At 40.9% G+C, this 16,543-nt stretch overlaps 1 protein-coding gene across 1 annotated transcript in view; it reads left to right on the forward strand.

Annotated features, from left to right (window-relative positions):
* The window catches only part of LOC310998237 (uncharacterized protein), a 43,818-nt gene that overhangs the window by 20,860 nt on the left and 6,415 nt on the right, over positions 1-16,543 (forward strand). Inside the window, exons 6-37 of the mRNA XM_083988188.1 lie at positions 835-980; positions 1,147-1,164; positions 2,481-2,687; positions 2,773-2,799; positions 3,258-3,311; positions 3,394-3,477; positions 3,564-3,614; positions 4,647-4,778; positions 4,863-4,916; positions 5,742-5,786; positions 5,903-5,965; positions 7,591-7,716; positions 8,219-8,284; positions 8,380-8,406; positions 9,159-9,257; positions 9,674-9,709; positions 10,133-10,216; positions 10,581-10,616; positions 10,702-10,761; positions 11,566-11,643; positions 11,785-11,820; positions 11,906-11,959; positions 12,049-12,123; positions 13,286-13,348; positions 13,433-13,463; positions 14,105-14,161; positions 14,251-14,279; positions 14,395-14,496; positions 14,973-15,120; positions 15,205-15,269; positions 15,939-16,067; positions 16,487-16,519. Of these exons, the coding sequence (XP_083844314.1) occupies positions 835-980; positions 1,147-1,164; positions 2,481-2,687; positions 2,773-2,799; positions 3,258-3,311; positions 3,394-3,477; positions 3,564-3,614; positions 4,647-4,778; positions 4,863-4,916; positions 5,742-5,786; positions 5,903-5,965; positions 7,591-7,716; positions 8,219-8,284; positions 8,380-8,406; positions 9,159-9,257; positions 9,674-9,709; positions 10,133-10,216; positions 10,581-10,616; positions 10,702-10,761; positions 11,566-11,643; positions 11,785-11,820; positions 11,906-11,959; positions 12,049-12,123; positions 13,286-13,348; positions 13,433-13,463; positions 14,105-14,161; positions 14,251-14,279; positions 14,395-14,496; positions 14,973-15,120; positions 15,205-15,269; positions 15,939-16,067; positions 16,487-16,519 (2,315 nt within the window). The remainder of the gene's footprint in view (positions 1-834; positions 981-1,146; positions 1,165-2,480; positions 2,688-2,772; positions 2,800-3,257; positions 3,312-3,393; positions 3,478-3,563; positions 3,615-4,646; positions 4,779-4,862; positions 4,917-5,741; positions 5,787-5,902; positions 5,966-7,590; positions 7,717-8,218; positions 8,285-8,379; positions 8,407-9,158; positions 9,258-9,673; positions 9,710-10,132; positions 10,217-10,580; positions 10,617-10,701; positions 10,762-11,565; positions 11,644-11,784; positions 11,821-11,905; positions 11,960-12,048; positions 12,124-13,285; positions 13,349-13,432; positions 13,464-14,104; positions 14,162-14,250; positions 14,280-14,394; positions 14,497-14,972; positions 15,121-15,204; positions 15,270-15,938; positions 16,068-16,486; positions 16,520-16,543) is intronic.

A 16,543-nucleotide genomic window follows, 5' to 3' on the forward strand; every position in this document is an offset into this window, starting at 1 on the left:
TTCTAAATGATGCAAGCTGCTGTATGTTGTCATGCAGGTTGGGAATGGAAAAAAACAAGTGTATAGGCTATATTTTACTATATGCATAACAACAATCATAACAATTGTTCTCACATTCACTTCTAAATCCGTGTTTCTCAATCAGGGGTACTCTGACCCCTAGTGGTACTTGGTGTAACTGCAAAGGGTTCTTAAAACAATAAAATATCATTTGATCTAAATTCCACTAATACACAGTCAATCAAAAAAGTGGCGATGAAAAGTCAGGGGGTGGGGGCCCACTTCAGTATTTTTTCAGGGGGCCCAGAATTGCTAGCAACGGCCCTGTTTACAGATATTTATTTATTTATTTTGCTAAAATAGTAACAGGAGTCATCATTAATGCCTAAACTGCAGAAGCTAATCTAAGATAAGGCATGTTCCCCAATCCCATATGTTTTAATTGAGGAAAACTGTCATGTTTTAATAAGAAGCCACATTTTGATGGTTTTGATTCACCCTCGTTTGTCTTTTTAAATTTACTGCATTACACCAGTCCTATAGGGTTTCAGTGGACACTAGTCTCCATTCATTTCTTCTTAAATGGGCTTTTATTTTGAAATATCGCACAGAAAAAGGTTGTAAAAATAACGCGCAATGATGCAATTTCTGTCAAATTGGGGTTTGAGACTTCTTTGAGATTCAATTCAATTCAATTCAATTCAATTCAATTCAACACTTTAGTTCAGACTTTAAAGTGTCATGTTGTGTTTGTGTTGTTTGGTGGTGGGACCTCTGATTGGCTCATAAATAGTGACATCACTGCTCACTGGTGTCATGTGACGCCTCCTCCAGGTCCCGACGGGGCTAAAGGTGAGAAAGGCGACAGAGGGGAGAAAGGCTTGAGGGGCGACACGGGACCCGCGGGGCCGAAGGGAGACTCGGGGTCCAGCAGCTCCGGGTCTGGTGGTTCCTCGTCTGGTGGAGGAACGGGACAGAAGGTGAACGACTGACTCACACACACACACACACACACACACACACACACACACACACACACACACACACACACACACACACACACACACACACACACAACACACACATTCACTCACACACATGTGACATATGACTGACACAGTAATTGGTCTTTTTTGTATTTTTCAGGGTGAAAAAGGTGTAAAGGTGCGTTCACTGTTCCTGTTCCTCATCTGCATGACATCAGATACAAACTGTCACTCAGATTTAGTTAAAGCAAATAATTTTTATTCTTATTAAGCTTAATAATAATAAACTTGTGTTCATTGCATCATTTAAACCAGGTTTTGGTTTTAACGATGTTTGCAGATGTTTAGAGCTAAATAATCCTATTTTCCCTTGGTAAGTGAAGTAAACATCGTCTTGTGATTGAGCTGTGTGTGTCGTTTGTTTCTTTGAAAAGCATCTATATATATAATATAAAGTAGGGATGTCACAATTACTTGTTTTCACAATTAATCACGGTATTAAACGGCACAATTAATTGATCGTAAAGATTCCTAAATACCGTCACTTTCCAAAAAAAGATTATGTCTGAACCGTGTCGGCGGATGTGGCGCCAAAGTAAAGGTAAATGCACAGATACTGGTTCATTTACCTAACGTAACATTGAATTGGTAGGAATTTAAATGCTAGACTGTCATTTGTAATTTTAAAAAAAGATTTAAATTAAAGCAGAAGTGAGTGATCCGGTCGTTTTGGCTAATGCTGCGTTCCAGGCAGGCTTTTGAAATCGTAAATTACAGCTTCAAGTCACAACTTACGACTTTGTAGCGTTTCAGGCAACCCACTCGTGTTTTTCCGACCTGTTTTACCGGTGAAAGTCACTATAACGGCCACTCGTAACTTCCGACCGGTGAACTCGTACCAGATCGAACTGGTACCACTTCACGGTCGGAAAAATACGAGTTTCCTTGAACGCACCATAACAGTCCTCGTCGCTACGTCGCCACATTCACGGCGTTCCTTGGCTGCACACACAGCCCTGCATGCCGTTCTCTCTCCTCATTGGATAAAAACTGTAGGATACGATAAATGTTTTCTCTTCGGCTCAGAGCAGAGCAGAGGGACTGACAGACCCGTGTTTCAGTCCAAACACTCTATGTAAGTGATTGCTGTCGGAAGATAGAACTATTTAAGACTTATATTAACACAAATATATCACTCACTTCTGCTTTAACTTAAACATTTGGTATCGATGACAATTAATGACTTGAACATTTCAAACACTTTACCTGGCGGATTAATAATTGGTTATATATCAATAGATATTTAAAATATTTTATAATTAGTAATGTATATTTTAACTATATTTGAACACATTAATTGTGTTGTGAAATTACTTAATGCATAATAATCGTGATAATTGTAACACCGTGATTATTTCTCTGACAATAATCGTACCAAAAAAATCTATTATCGTGACGTCCCTAATATAAAGTTATATGATGTGACACCTCCAGGGCAGCTCTGGATTTGGATACCCTGGGAATAAAGGGGATCTGGGGCCAGCGGGGCCTCCGGGGCCCCCTGGTCCTCCGGGCCCCGCGGCCGAGGTGGTCCGACTGGGCGACGGCTCTGTCGTGCAGCAGACCTCCGGACCCGCCGGACCCCCTGGACAGCCGGGCTTGGACGGCCCCCCGGGACCCCCAGGGGCCGACGGCGAGGCGGTGAGTTCAAAGACATCCAGATTTTCCAGACTGGACAATTCAAATTTTCTCCGATTCATGTTTTTCACCTACTGATGTGTTTCAGGGCGACCCGGGAGAGGACGGAAAAACTGTAAGTGGCTTTGACTTTGTGAAACAAGTTGACATATTTCTTTCTGAATGATTTAAAAAATGTAACATTTAGGGGTGGGAGAAAAAATCGATTCACATAAATATTGCAATATCTTTTTTTGACGATTTTTAAATCGATTTTTTTTTCAAAAATCTAATTTTTTTTTGAATTTTTTTAAATGTTGTGCAATGTGCATTTGTTCGCCTTTTTTACATACAGAGAGTACAGGTTTTGAAAAGGGTTTAAGTTCACTTTATAATGGAGTATGTTAATTTATAGGCTTCTACAGTATTTGTGTGCAGATAAATGTTAAAAATGCTAAAGACTAAAAATCGAGAGAATCGGCAATATCGTAGTAGAATTGCAATTTAAATCGAATCACCATACAAGATATCGTAGAAGAATCGAATCGGGAGAATATATTATTGTAATATTGTTCTTTTGCTTCTTGTTTCCAGGGTCCTCAAGGTCCCGCAGGAAAACCAGGAACACCGGGTACTCCAGGCCAGAAGGTGCGGAGCGGAGGAGCGGATGCAGATGGAGGTTTATGTTTCATCAGCTTCATTCAGTCTGATCTTCTCTGGGTCTTTGCAGGGTGAACGTGGGGAGGGGCAACCAGGACCCAGGGGACCTCCAGGGCCACCGGGACCCCCCGGACCCGGGTCTGGAGACCGTCCAGTACGTCCACGCTTCTTTTTCTTTTTCTCTCATCGGTTCAGTTTTCATTGACACATCTGTGACCTGCTCATCATGTCTCTCAACAGACGTTTGTGGACATGGAGGGATCTGGATTCCCAGACCTGGACAGGATCAGGGTATGTTAAGTACAGTACAGTAGGTAGGGGAGAGTGGGGTAAGATGAGCCAGTGGGTAAGTTGACCCACCCCTTGTTTCTAGGAAACTATAGGAAAAAGTTAGCATGTGACCAAATATTTGGGAGGCAGGCATCATTTCATGGAGTCTGTGAAGGTTAGAACCACGTGAGTAAAGTGGTTTAACATTTATGACCCAAAAATCATTTTTCACTCTTGAGAGTGAATTTTGTCGATCATAAGTTTCATGAGAATTGTGTTTAGACCAAAAGAGATGATTGCAAATTTGTTTTATACATGGGTTGTGGTATCTATGAGCTACAACATGAGGTAGTAAACCTAGCATGAAACTGCACCATTTTAGCTGTGAGAGCAATAAACCCAAGCTAAGGTAGCTGTGGGGTAAGTTGATCCATTTGGCCAGGGGTAAGTTGAGCCACCTATCCTATACACTTAATGAATGTATTTTGGCTGTATATGTCCAAATGATTAAATCAAGATTCTGTATGTTTGTGATTACAGTAAGTATGTTCCTATAAACAGGAAAAGTTGTTTATAGTGAGGTCAAACTTTACTTTCAAAGAAAAATCTCTGGGATTCTTCCCAAGATGCAACGTAATTGCAAAACTCCCCAAATCTCAGTGAGTTGGTGGCTCAGCAGGAAGTCCCTGCAGTTTGTGTTCACCTGTAACCTGGACAGATGAAATATTAAGTAAAGGGGGAGGGAGGAGATGGATGGAAGGAAAGAAGGGGGGGTTGATCAATTTACCCCACTCCTATGGTCAACTTACCCCATGCATGCAAAACATCCTGAAATATATGCAGATGTGTTAGTTAGCAACAAAACTATAATTGTCTTGATGTAGTGATCCTGAATACAAAAAGTGGCTCAACTTACCCCACTCTCCCCTAACCCTTCACCTGTTGCCATGACATCTTTATTCTCTGTTGTCTGGGTAACCAAGGATGATACTCCGGTTGATCTTCTTTTTCACTACGACTCAAAGCTAACTGAGCGGTTGATTTGTGCTCCAGGGTCCACGTGGTCCTCCCGGGATCCCAGGTCCTCCCGGTCCTCCCGGCACTTCAGTGGCTCTCGGAGGCAACGGACCGGTAGCGTTCGGACCCCCGGGACCACCGGGACAAGACGGAGTCCCTGGTCTGCCAGTGAGTGTGTTTCCCTTCGTTCTTGTGTTGCTTCTTTAAGAGTCTGAGTTCTGTAAAAAGTAAAAACACTGTGTTCTGTGTCAGGGCGCCCCTGGACGTCCTGGTGCTCCGGGTCAACCAGGACTCACAGGACAGAAGGTGAGATTGAACACTACACTTTTACAGTTTAACCAGGATGTTTCCTTAAAGGGATACGCCAACATTTTTTATTTTGTGAAAGTAACCGGAAGTGCATTGGTCACAACGGCTAGCTTGAGTAGCACCGAATTCGTCCGAACAAAATTGTAAACAGCTGGTATTTAGACAAATTAACGACACACTGCTGATCTAAACGGCTACTTTCTCACCTAAACATGTTTGAAATGTTGATAAAGTGATATATTTACAGAGTTTAGAGCTAAAATGAAACCAGCTTCAGCGCTACTCAAGCTAGCCGTTATGACCAACGCACTTCCGGTTAACGGTGCTTTCACAAAATAAAACACCCGTTGCCCTTTACATACAGTAGTGCTTTTACTTTGAAATAGGAAGCTAACCTACCCTCGATGTAGCTAGCTTGAACCAAAATAAACCGTCTTTGCTTGAACCCTCCGTTTTGACCGATCTCGTCCCGTTAGCGGCATTTGACCGCTCAAGATGCCTTACCGGAGAGTTTTGTCAGCTCTGAGACGAAGATCGGTCCGTTTAGAGTTGCTGAAGAGTTTCTCTGATGACTTTAGGTGGAGGCAGGCTAACACTACCCATACACTTCCAGTGTTTGAGCTAAGCTAATTACAGGCGATACGGCTCTATCTCCCTTGTTACTGCACGCACAGTCGAAAGGATGGTGTCTATCTGCTGGTCATGGACTCGGGAGTGAAAAATGTTGGCGTATCCCTTTAAAACCATCAACGCCTGCACAGAGATTTGTTGCGGTTATCTAAATGTTGTTGAGATGTTGTGTGAATGTGTTTTCTGCTCCAGGGTGACTGTGCCGAGCTCGGGCTTCCAGGATCGGTCGGAGAAAAGGTGAGTTCAGTCTGAATTTAAAAGCTCGACTCGTCTTTAAATATCCTGAATGTTTATGAATGGAGGATGCATTTGTTGTGGCGGGTCCATCCAGATACATTCTCTCTCTCCTTTAGCAAGACGCACAGGGCTCCAGCTTTTTCAACGGCCTCTTCTCTTACTTTACTCCGTCGTCTCCGGCGTCTAACGCCTCGCAGGTACTGGGGCTCTCTCTGCTTTGGTGGTTTTCTTTCCCTTTCCTGAATCTTTACCTCTTTCTTTTTTAACCAAATGTTTGATTTGTGAGTGATTTTTTTCGCTGAAAGTCTATAGATAGATAGATAGATAGATAGATAGATAGATAGATAGATAGATAGATAGATAGATAGATAGATAGATAGATACCATTCACATTGTATTGATTGATCTTGCATGCAACCACATATTTACATCTATTACATGCACCACTTTTACATATTGAAATAACAAAATAGAAAATAAAATTAAAACAAAACAGATAAATGAATTGAATAGTAATGGTGCATGGTAGATTCAGGGAAAAAAGGTGTAATACATAAGTAAAAATTAAAACTGGTCCTCATAGGTTTAAAATTTTATTCAATATAAATGTAGGGTCAGTTTATAACACCACTATTCGTGACGTCTAATTTCTCTATACATCTTAGCACATCCTCTTGTAGAATAGCGAATCTTCTACCAAATACCAAATGGTGTACAAGGTCATTGATCCACTTCTTAAAAGTTGGGGGAAGTTTATCTTTCCACTTAAAGAGTATTAGGCCCCGTCCAGACGAAGCCGTTTTTTTCGAATCCGGATAAATACTTTATCGGATTGGCCTCGCGTCCACACGGATCCGGCGTTTTCGGGGGGTGAAAACGGTATTTTTTGAAAACGGGTCCCAGAGTGGGAAAATTTGAAAACGCCGCCCCAGCGAATCCGTCTGGACGGCCAATACGGACTTTTTCAGAAACGATGATGTCATGCCCCCCGCCGCTCTACCTGTAACCTGAGACACACACACACACACACACACCGCTGCAGCAGCAGCTGCACACTGACAGTCTGTGGACGTAACAACAACAACGGCCGACTAACGTCGCGTCGCTCAGACGCTGCGGCTGGATCGCGTCTGTTTAATCATCACTGATCATCATATTTACTCTGACACGACTCCCTGTCAACATTTAATCCATGTTTGAGTTTGAATACAGCGGGGAACTTCTTCTTCTATTGAATTACAGCGGGGACCCCGTCTTCTTCAGCTGTCTTAAGTGTTTATGTGTGGCAGGCAGCGCTGCAGCGACACACACACGCCTGCAGTATGTAGGTACTACAGCGTTTTGGGTCGTTTTCACTGGATCAGTGTGGACGCAGATATTTTTGAAAACGATGCCGTGTTTACGGAGATTTTTTTCAAAACGATTAAGAAAAAGATCGGATTCAGTGAAGCCGCGTTTTCGTGTGGATGGGGCCTGTCACTTAGCTACAGTATAAGAGATCCAAAAGCATCATATTCTTTGCCTGATGGTTAAATGTCGGTTGAGTGTCTTGTGGAGTTATTCCAAATCTTCACTTCTTGAAGATTTAACCTGCATCCTTCAGACTTGTCCTCTGTGTTTTCATTAAATATTCCTGTCCTTGCTTTTTGCTTTCCCACCTCTATCATCTCTCTTGATCTAATAACAACGACATCTCTGAACCCACTTTTTTTTTTTAACCTTTTTACCTGACACCTTTTTTCTTATTTTCCTGCTGCGGATTCTCACTGGTTTGTTTCTCTAACCACAAAACATCCACGCTCAGGGTTCCCAGGGCGACCCAGGACAGTCAGGTCAACCGGGGCAGACTGGGCTGGCGGGGCTTCCAGGCCCCATGGGACCAGTGGGACCTGCTGGGCCTCCAGGACCACCGGGCCCACCTTACCGTGTCGTGAGTAGAAGTTTCTCAGGAAAAAACGCATCAATACACTGCAAAAAATCTAATACAGTATCTTACCAAGAATATTTGTCTTATTTTTAGTCAAAATGTCATTTCTAGTCAAAACAAATCTAATTTTACTTAAAATAAGACTCATCACATTAAAAAGCAGCTTGTTTTTAAACACTTTTTACTTCTTTCAAGCAGATTTTCACTTAAAATAATCTGATAGTGGAGCAAGTTTTTCTTCCTAATTACAAGCACAAAAAACTTGCTTTCACTGGCAGATTTTTCTACTTATTTCAAGTGAAAATGTGTTTGAAACAAGTGAAAATGATCTAAAAACAAGTTAATTTTTACGTGATGAGTCTTATTTTAAGTGGAAAGAGATTAGTTTTGACTAGAAATTAGACATTTTGACAAGAAATAAGACAAATATTCTTGGAAAGATTTTGACTTTTTGCCGTGTAAGAAGTGAGAGTTTGAGCGATGAGTCTGTATCTCCTCCTCACAGGGGGGCTACGATGGCTACGAGGGAAACGGTGGTTTACCTGGACTCGCAGGTCCACCTGGACCACAGGTAGATGTCCACACACACAGACAGTACACCACCTTCCTGTCCTGGTCTTCACAGCTCATGTGCTAACCTCCATTGTCCTGTGTCCTGTCTTCCAGGGTCCTGCTGGTATCGCAGGTCTACCTGTAAGTATTCAGTCTCTCCACGCTCACCTCATTGTTTAAGAGTGATGAATTAAAGACCCCCTATACCAAAACTTTTTGAAATTATTAAAGGGATAGTAGCATTTTCTTAAAGTGGGGCAGGAAAAATGCAGTTTTTATTTGGACCTAACCAACTGCTGATCGGCGGGTGCTAACCCTGGGCGGAGGGATACGTGAGTTGGTTAGTTCCAAATAAAAACTGTGTTTTTCCTGAACTTTGAAGGGCTGGAAAAAATTATATTATAGCGAACAATGGAACTGTGTATTTTTTTTCAGGTAAAACCTCTTTTAGGCCGTGAAAATAGGCCGTTTCTTTGGGTCTGTTCACAACACTGTATGTTGTAAATCTCTGGGCAGGGCTATTATGGGCTGGCGTTGCTAACGGGAGGAGTGCAGAGAGTCTTCTACTGCAATTAAAGTACTTAGGGGCTATTTGTAGATCATACAACACCACTTTAAAATTTGCATACTCATGAATATTCATAGAATCTGGATTTTTCAATGAAGGAGAAATAGTAGACCTGTTTTTAGCCTATTTGGGAGCTTTTTTAAACAACTTTTTTGTGGGAAAGCAATTTTAATCAAACAACAGTCACAGCAGAGCATGTTTACAAATTTTAAAATGCCTCTTTAGGGGGACTTTAAATATACAGTTTATTTTCAGAGTCAATTTAACTAAGTAGCTATGAAGCAATGATGTTGTCTCAATTATTAACTATTTGTATGATACTTAGGGAAAACCAGGTCTGCCTGGTATCCATGGAGACAAAGGTGCAGAGGGACCGAGGGGACCACCGGGGATCTCAGGGGTGGACGGATTCCCCGGACTGCAGGTATGTAGCCGGATGAGATTCCTCACTTTGGAGCTTTCATCTTCATTTAGCAAAAATATCTTCATCTCTGATCCAGGTGAATCTATACAGGCTCACCCACTGATATATAGTTATTTTACATTTATACATACTCATCATTTTATTTGACTGTTCTTGTTATAATAAGGCGCTTGTATTGCTTTCCTTTTTTTGTTATTGTTGTTGAATTGTTCTTGAATTTTTGCATATTTTTCAGAGAGATATTTTGTATCAGCCCATTTCTGTTATTGTAATTGTCCTTGATTTTTATGGTGCAAAAAAAAAAAGTGTGCTGTTGCTACACAGCTTCTTATAGACCATAAAATGTATAAATAATACACAACTTCACTGACTGGCTGTGTTCATGGTGTTGATCATCTGTTGTGTTCAATGTCCAGGGTCTTAAAGGAGACAGAGGAGAGAGAGGAGATGCGGTGGGTTACATGTTTTTATAATTCTATAATTATAATAATATATCTATAATTCTTTTTTCTTTTTTCTTTTGTTATTTTTTATTTCGTATTTTCAGTTTAAGGAAAAAACAAGCTGACAACAAACTGTCAGGAAAGTTAAAAAAGAAGTAAAACAAATAGACAAAACCTAATATATATAATATAATATATCATGTGCAGTGTCTTTAATTGTTCTGTTGAATATGTAGCGTCCATTTCTCCCATTTCCTGGGAATAGAAAGGTTGCTCCTCTGGACCTCACAGAGAAAGTCGTCTTTTCCATTGAATACTTATTGACTAAGGCTTGGAGACTCAGTTTTATAGTTGTTTTGTGATCATTTTTCAAAGAAATATCCTTCAATGTGACTTCTTATCTCCTCTTCTTCTTTAATCGTTGTGTTTCAGGGTCTGCCGGGACGGGACGGCGGCCCACCCGGACCTCCAGGGCCTCCCGGGCCTCCAGGACAGCTCGTCCACCAGCCAGGGGACGTGAGTAACCGGTCATGTGACATAAAACCTGTGCATGACGGCTTGCCACTTGATGACTCATTCACTAAATGACTGATTGTAGCAGAGTTTGTGTTTATGTTTGTGTTGCTCACCCTCACTAACGGTCACTGCTCCTCTCACCGTCTGTTCACCTCCACACTAACGGACCTAACTGTGTGTTGCTGTAGTATAACGACGTGTATGGGAGCGAAGGGTGGCAGGTGAGTGGACACGCCCTTTTCGTCCTCTAACCCTCCTCACCTCACCACAACACACCGTACTGAACTAAAATCTCACATTTTTAAACTTGGAAAAAGTAAAAAAAACAAACATTTTATCTTAATTTAATTCCTCGTTATTTCAGGGAGGACCTGGAGTTCCAGGTCGGGCAGGATTCCCGGTACGTATCTAAGCCGATATCGCGCAGAAAAATCAAGTTAATGCACAAAAATTCAAACCCTTTTTTATGATTTGATTAAATCCAGGGACCCTCGGGAGCAAAAGGAGACAAAGGAGAGGCCGGTCCCCCAGGATATGCACCTAAAGTAGGATAATCCACCTTTTAGCCCAGTCATTTTTTATTTCATGCAATCAAAGAGTCATATTTTTGTAAATTAACGCTGCAAAGACGCATCTTAATCTAAAAGTTTTGAAGGCTTTTGAGTTATCGACCTTTTTCCAATGTTGATTGTTAAAGGGATAGTTCAACATTTTGGCAAATTGGCCCATTGCCATAATCCCTATAGTTTTAGGAGTAGGTTCGTTACCTTTAATTGTCGGTGCAAGCTGTTTTTAGAACGGCGGAGCAGAGCCGTGAGCTGCTCAGAGCTACGCTACGGAGGTTAATGGGATTTCTTGGTTTCCCTCATCAAACTCATCAAATACACAATCCAACAACTCCAAAACGCTCTGGTGGACAAGTTGTGACCTGCACATTCACCACGCTATGAGATAATAACACAACGTTACGAGACACGAGAGTTGTTTTAGAGGTAAATACAGAGACTGCTTGCCGAAAATGGCAGTTTTGCATGAATTTACCTCGAAAACAACTCTGTCTCGTAACGTTGTGTTATTATCTCATAGCGTGGTGAACGTGCAGGTCACAACTTGTCCACCAGAGCGTTGTGGAGTTGTTGGATTGTGTATTTGATGAGTTTGATGAGGGAAACCAAAAAATCCCATAAGTTCGCTCGCAACTCTGCTCTGCTGTTCTCAAAACAGCTTGCACCGACAATTAAAGGTAACAAACCTACTCCTAAAACTATAGGGATTATGACAATGGGTCAATTTGGCAAAATGTTGAACTATCCCTTTAACACTTGTTTTCAAATGTGGTTTTTATTCAGGGGCAGAAAGGAGAGCCGGGCGTCATCATGGGACCTGATGGGAGACCCATGTATCTGGGCGGCCTGGCAGGGCAGCCGGTAAAAACCTTTCTGCATCAAACCTTAAATTATAAAACTAAACTAAACTAAACTGGTATAATTAGTTTCACGTCTTGTAATTATTATTCAGAAGTGTTGAGGCTTTAAATGTCAGTGTTGACAGTTTGTATCTGTCCACAGGGTGACATGGGACCCCCCGGCCCTGAAGGACCTCCAGTATGTAAAATAAAATTTATCACACAACCTCATTCTCACATCATCACCTCATCAATCATAAATATGTGTTTTTTTCCTCCTCCAGGGTCAATATGGTCCTCCAGGTCCAAAGGGAGACTTCGGGTTCCCAGGGCGACCGGTGTGTACATCTTATTATCTCCAAACCTAAACTCATCGATATTTGACCTTCAATGATTCAAATGTGGTTGTGGGTGTGTTTTGCTGCAGGGTCGACCGGGGTTAAACGGCGGCAAAGGAGAGAAAGGGGATTCAGGCGGTGGATCAGGAGGATATGGATACCCTGTGAGTTTTGCAGGTTTTGGCTCATTTTTCCATTTTAACTTAAATTTTTATTGAAATTTTTCATCTCCACATATAAACAACATGGTATACATATACAGTAGATCCATGAATTACATTCTGCGTGTGGAGCAGTTGGAAAAATCAGATACAACTGAGAAAAAAGAACAAAAAAACAAAAATTCCATTGTTAAATTACACTGTATACAGATCCAAGAGAAAAAATATGAATAAGACAGATTTCAGGTATTCCCAACTGTGTCCCATCGGGTCCACTTCTCCCATTTACAGTAGTCACAAAGACATTTTCCTTCATTCTAAGTCTATATGTCATTCTCTCCATGTTATGGACTTCTCTAATGATTTCTAGCCATTCATTCACAGCTGGTGGCTCGGCCTTGTACCATCTTCTTGTTATTGTTATTGTTTTTTTTTTTTTTACATGTGACCACACTGCAAAAACTCAAAATCTTTCCAAGAATATTTGTCTTATTTCTTGTCAAAATGTCTCATTTCTAGTCAAAACTAATCTCTTTCCACTTTAAAATAAGACTCATCACCTAAAAATTAACTTGTTTTTAGATCATTTTCACTTGTTTCAAACTAATTTTCACTTGAAATAAGTAGAAAAATCTGCCAGTGGAAGCACGTTTTCTGTGCTTGTAATAAGAAAGAAAAACTTGCTCCACTATCAGATTTTTCTACTTATTTCAAGCGAAAATCTGCTTGAAAGAAGGAAAAAGTGTCTAAAAACAAGCTACTTTTTATGTGATGAGTCTTATTTTAAGTAGAATGAGATTGTTTTGACTAGAAATAAGACAAATATTCTTGGTAAGAGTTTGAGTTTTTGCAGTGCAGTAATATTTTTATTAAATATCTGTCTTTGACCAGGACATATTGGTTCAAGTTCCCAAGGTACATACCGTAACACCACATTCTTTAGGTATTTCATAACCCAGGATGTTCTTAATTATATCGTGTACGTTTTAGCCAAAATGGGTTAAGTTTCTGACATCCCCAGAAAATGTGTGTATGATTCGCTTCCCTTTCTCCACATATTCTCGAATTTGTGGTCATGTTTCCATTTTTAAATAACGTGTTAAAGCCTCTATTCAGTCGGTCTGCGTCGTCTTTAGTCATAGTCATCTCTCTCGTTGCCTCCCAGGGTCCTCCAGGTCCACCAGGCCCACCAGGACCTCCCGGACATCCTGTTTCCGTCGACGGACGGGTGAGTGGACATGTGAAGTCTTTACCGTGGCCAAGCAGGAGTTGCAGATATTTACTTATGGATGTGTGTGTGTTTTCTTTTCAGGGATACGAGGATTCCAGCAGATATTTCCCCGGTGAGATCATTAAACCACTTGTCTGATACCCCTGATATCACTTTTTTATTTGGATTATACTGACAAAGTCTGATCAAAGTCAAAATCAAAGTCAACTTTATTTGTCAATGCATCAAATACATGATTTACATGATATATAGCGATTGAAATCGTATTTTTTCCATTCACGGTGCCGTTTAAATAGGATAAAATAAATACACACAATATAAAAATATATGAAACACACACATTTAAATATAAAAGCATAAAAAAATATAATAAATAGTATGTTGGATGTCAGATTGTGGCTTTTTTGCTCTGTAATGAGCTTCAGGTGGATATTGTTACCCTTTAGCTGTTTCTCTCTGTTTCTATTCTTTATGCTAAGCTAAGATAACCAGCTATTTTATTTTTTATTTGTATTTTTTTTATTGTATATATGTTTTTTATTTCCAATAAATTAACACAAAGGATACAACAACAAAAAAATCCATCCTGAAACAATATCAATGATGGGGTGACTCATACAGTTTCTTTCTTTCTTTCTTCTTTTTTGTTTAACCCATATATATATATTGGTTAAATATGGATTTACTTTTGCATACATTTGCAAAGGTAAAATTGCTGTTTCATCCTTTGCTGCTGTTATCTTTTGTTTGTAGGAGGAGAGAAAGGAGATAGAGGAGAGCAGGGTCTACCAGGACCTCAAGGGCCTCGAGGTAACGCTCACACCTGCACCTACCTGCAGAAAAAAGCTTCAAACTTATATCATCAGACAATTTTTAAAAACCTTTTGTCTCTCACCCAGGTCCTGAGATCGACTATTACCGTTTAAAGGTGACGTCATCTTTACACCTCCCACACTGTCCTGATTGGTTAGACGGCTGTTTATTGTTCAACTATCGACAGTGGGAAGATTTATGTTTTTGTTTTTGTTTTTGTTTGTGTCCAGAACGAGTTGAAGGGAAGTCCTGGTGTGAAGGGAGAGAAAGGAGAATCTGGAGGGTATTACGACCCGCGCTACGGAGGGAGTCATGGAGTTCCTGGACCTCCGGTGAGATCAAAAACACGGATTTGTTTCCCCCATGTGACTTTATAACGATCGATTGGCTTAAAGGGATAGTAGCATTTTTTTTAAAAGTGGGGTTGTATGATCTACAAATAGCCCCTAAGTACTTTAATTGCAGTAGAAGACTCTCTGCACTCCTCCCGTTAGCAACGCCAGCCCATAATAGCCCTGCCCAGAGATTTACAACATACAGTGTTGTGAACAGACCCAAAGAAACGGCCTATTTTCACGGCCTAAAAGAGGTTTTACCTGAAAAAAATATACACAGTTCCATTGTTCGCTATAATATAATTTTTTCCAGCCCTTCAACGTGCAGGAAAAACACAGTTTTTATTTGGACCTAACCAACTCACGTATCCCTCCGCCCAGGGTTTTTCCTTACAGATCATACAACCCCACTTAAAAAAAAATGATACTATCCCTTTAAACTATGAACCATTTTTCTGTCCTCGGACTCTTAGGGTCCTCCAGGTGACTCCATCGTGGGTCCACCGGGCCCCCACGGGCCACCAGGTCCACCAGGTAGAGGCTATGATGGGCCGCCCGGACCCCCGGGGCCCCCTGGAGCTCCAGGACACACCGAAACTGGAACGCACCGAGGCACACAGAGTAAGTTAGTTTTAATCACACAAACACTCAGGATGGAGTCTGTCTTTATGTTTAGTCTCACGTGACTCTGTCTTTAAATAACAGCTATCAGCATCCCGGGCCCACCGGGACCACCTGGAGCACCGGGACACCCTGGATCCTCCTCTGGGGTGAGAGGACCGACATGGTCATGTTTCTGTGAAGAATGAAGCAAAGGAAAAGGCTTTTGCCATTGCCATAATCCCTATAGTCATAGCAGTAGGTTTAATCATTGGTGCATGTTGTTTTGAGATCAGCGGGGCAGAGACGTGAGCTGCTCAGTGAACACAATGGAGGTGAATGATACAGGTCCCCTGTCCCTCATCAAACTCATCAAATACACAATCCAACAACTCCAGAATGCTCTGGTGGACAAGTTGTGACCTGCACATTCACCACACTATAAAATAATCATGTATAATTATGTAACATTATGACACATGAAGCAAATACTTGGAACTACTTGCTTTTTGCTTTCGAAACTGTACCATTCACCTCCATTGTGTTCACTGAGCAGCTCACGTCTCTGCCCTGCTGATCTCAAAACAACATGCACCGGTGATGAAAGGTAACGAACCTACTGCTATGACTATAGGGATTATGGCAATGTTGAACTCTTCCTTTAAAATTATATGTGCACTGGGTTGCCAGATTAGTGTTTATCCCCCTGCAGCAGGACGCTACATCTGTTTACAGACACTGAACGCATAAAAAAAAAAAAAATTGCACAATTACCAGTAAAATCAAACTCCTGATCAGTGTGTGTGTGTGTGTGTGTGTGTGTGTGTGTGTGTTTGCAGGTGACTGTGCTGAGGTCTTATGACACCTTGACAGCCACAGCCAGGCGACAGCCCGAGGGCTCTCTGGTCTACATCTTAGACCAGACCGATCTCTACTTAAGGGTCCGAGATGGACTTCGGCAGGTCCAGGTGAATATTTATCATTTATTTATAATGATTATAATGAACCTGTTTCAACCTTCTTAAAACCCACCTCCTCTCCTTGGCCTTTAACCTCTAATAAGACGTTGACTTTGTTTGATTTTATTTTGTTTTATCTAATTTTATCTTATTTTAGTGTACAGCTATTATTTTTACCCATGTTATATGTCTTTAATTTATTTTATTCATATTTAATATGTCATTTTATGCCTTATGTGAGCTGTTATGTCTTTAATTTCTGATGTCTTTTATTAATTATTTTGTACAGCACTTTGGTCCACTGTGGGTACTTTAAAATGCTCATCAAATAAAACTGGATTGTATTGGATTCAACCTGAATGATGCAGAAATACTGAAATAATTTGGTTTTCTTTGTGGAATAATGCAGCTTCTTCTTTATCTTTCAGCTGGGAGGCTACATTCCTCTGCCCGCTGACGATGTAAGTAAAATTTAGTCTTTTATA

Source organism: Trachurus trachurus, assembly GCF_905171665.1.
Source record: "Trachurus trachurus genome assembly, chromosome: 2".
Classification (NCBI taxonomy): Eukaryota; Metazoa; Chordata; class Actinopteri; order Carangiformes; family Carangidae; genus Trachurus; species Trachurus trachurus.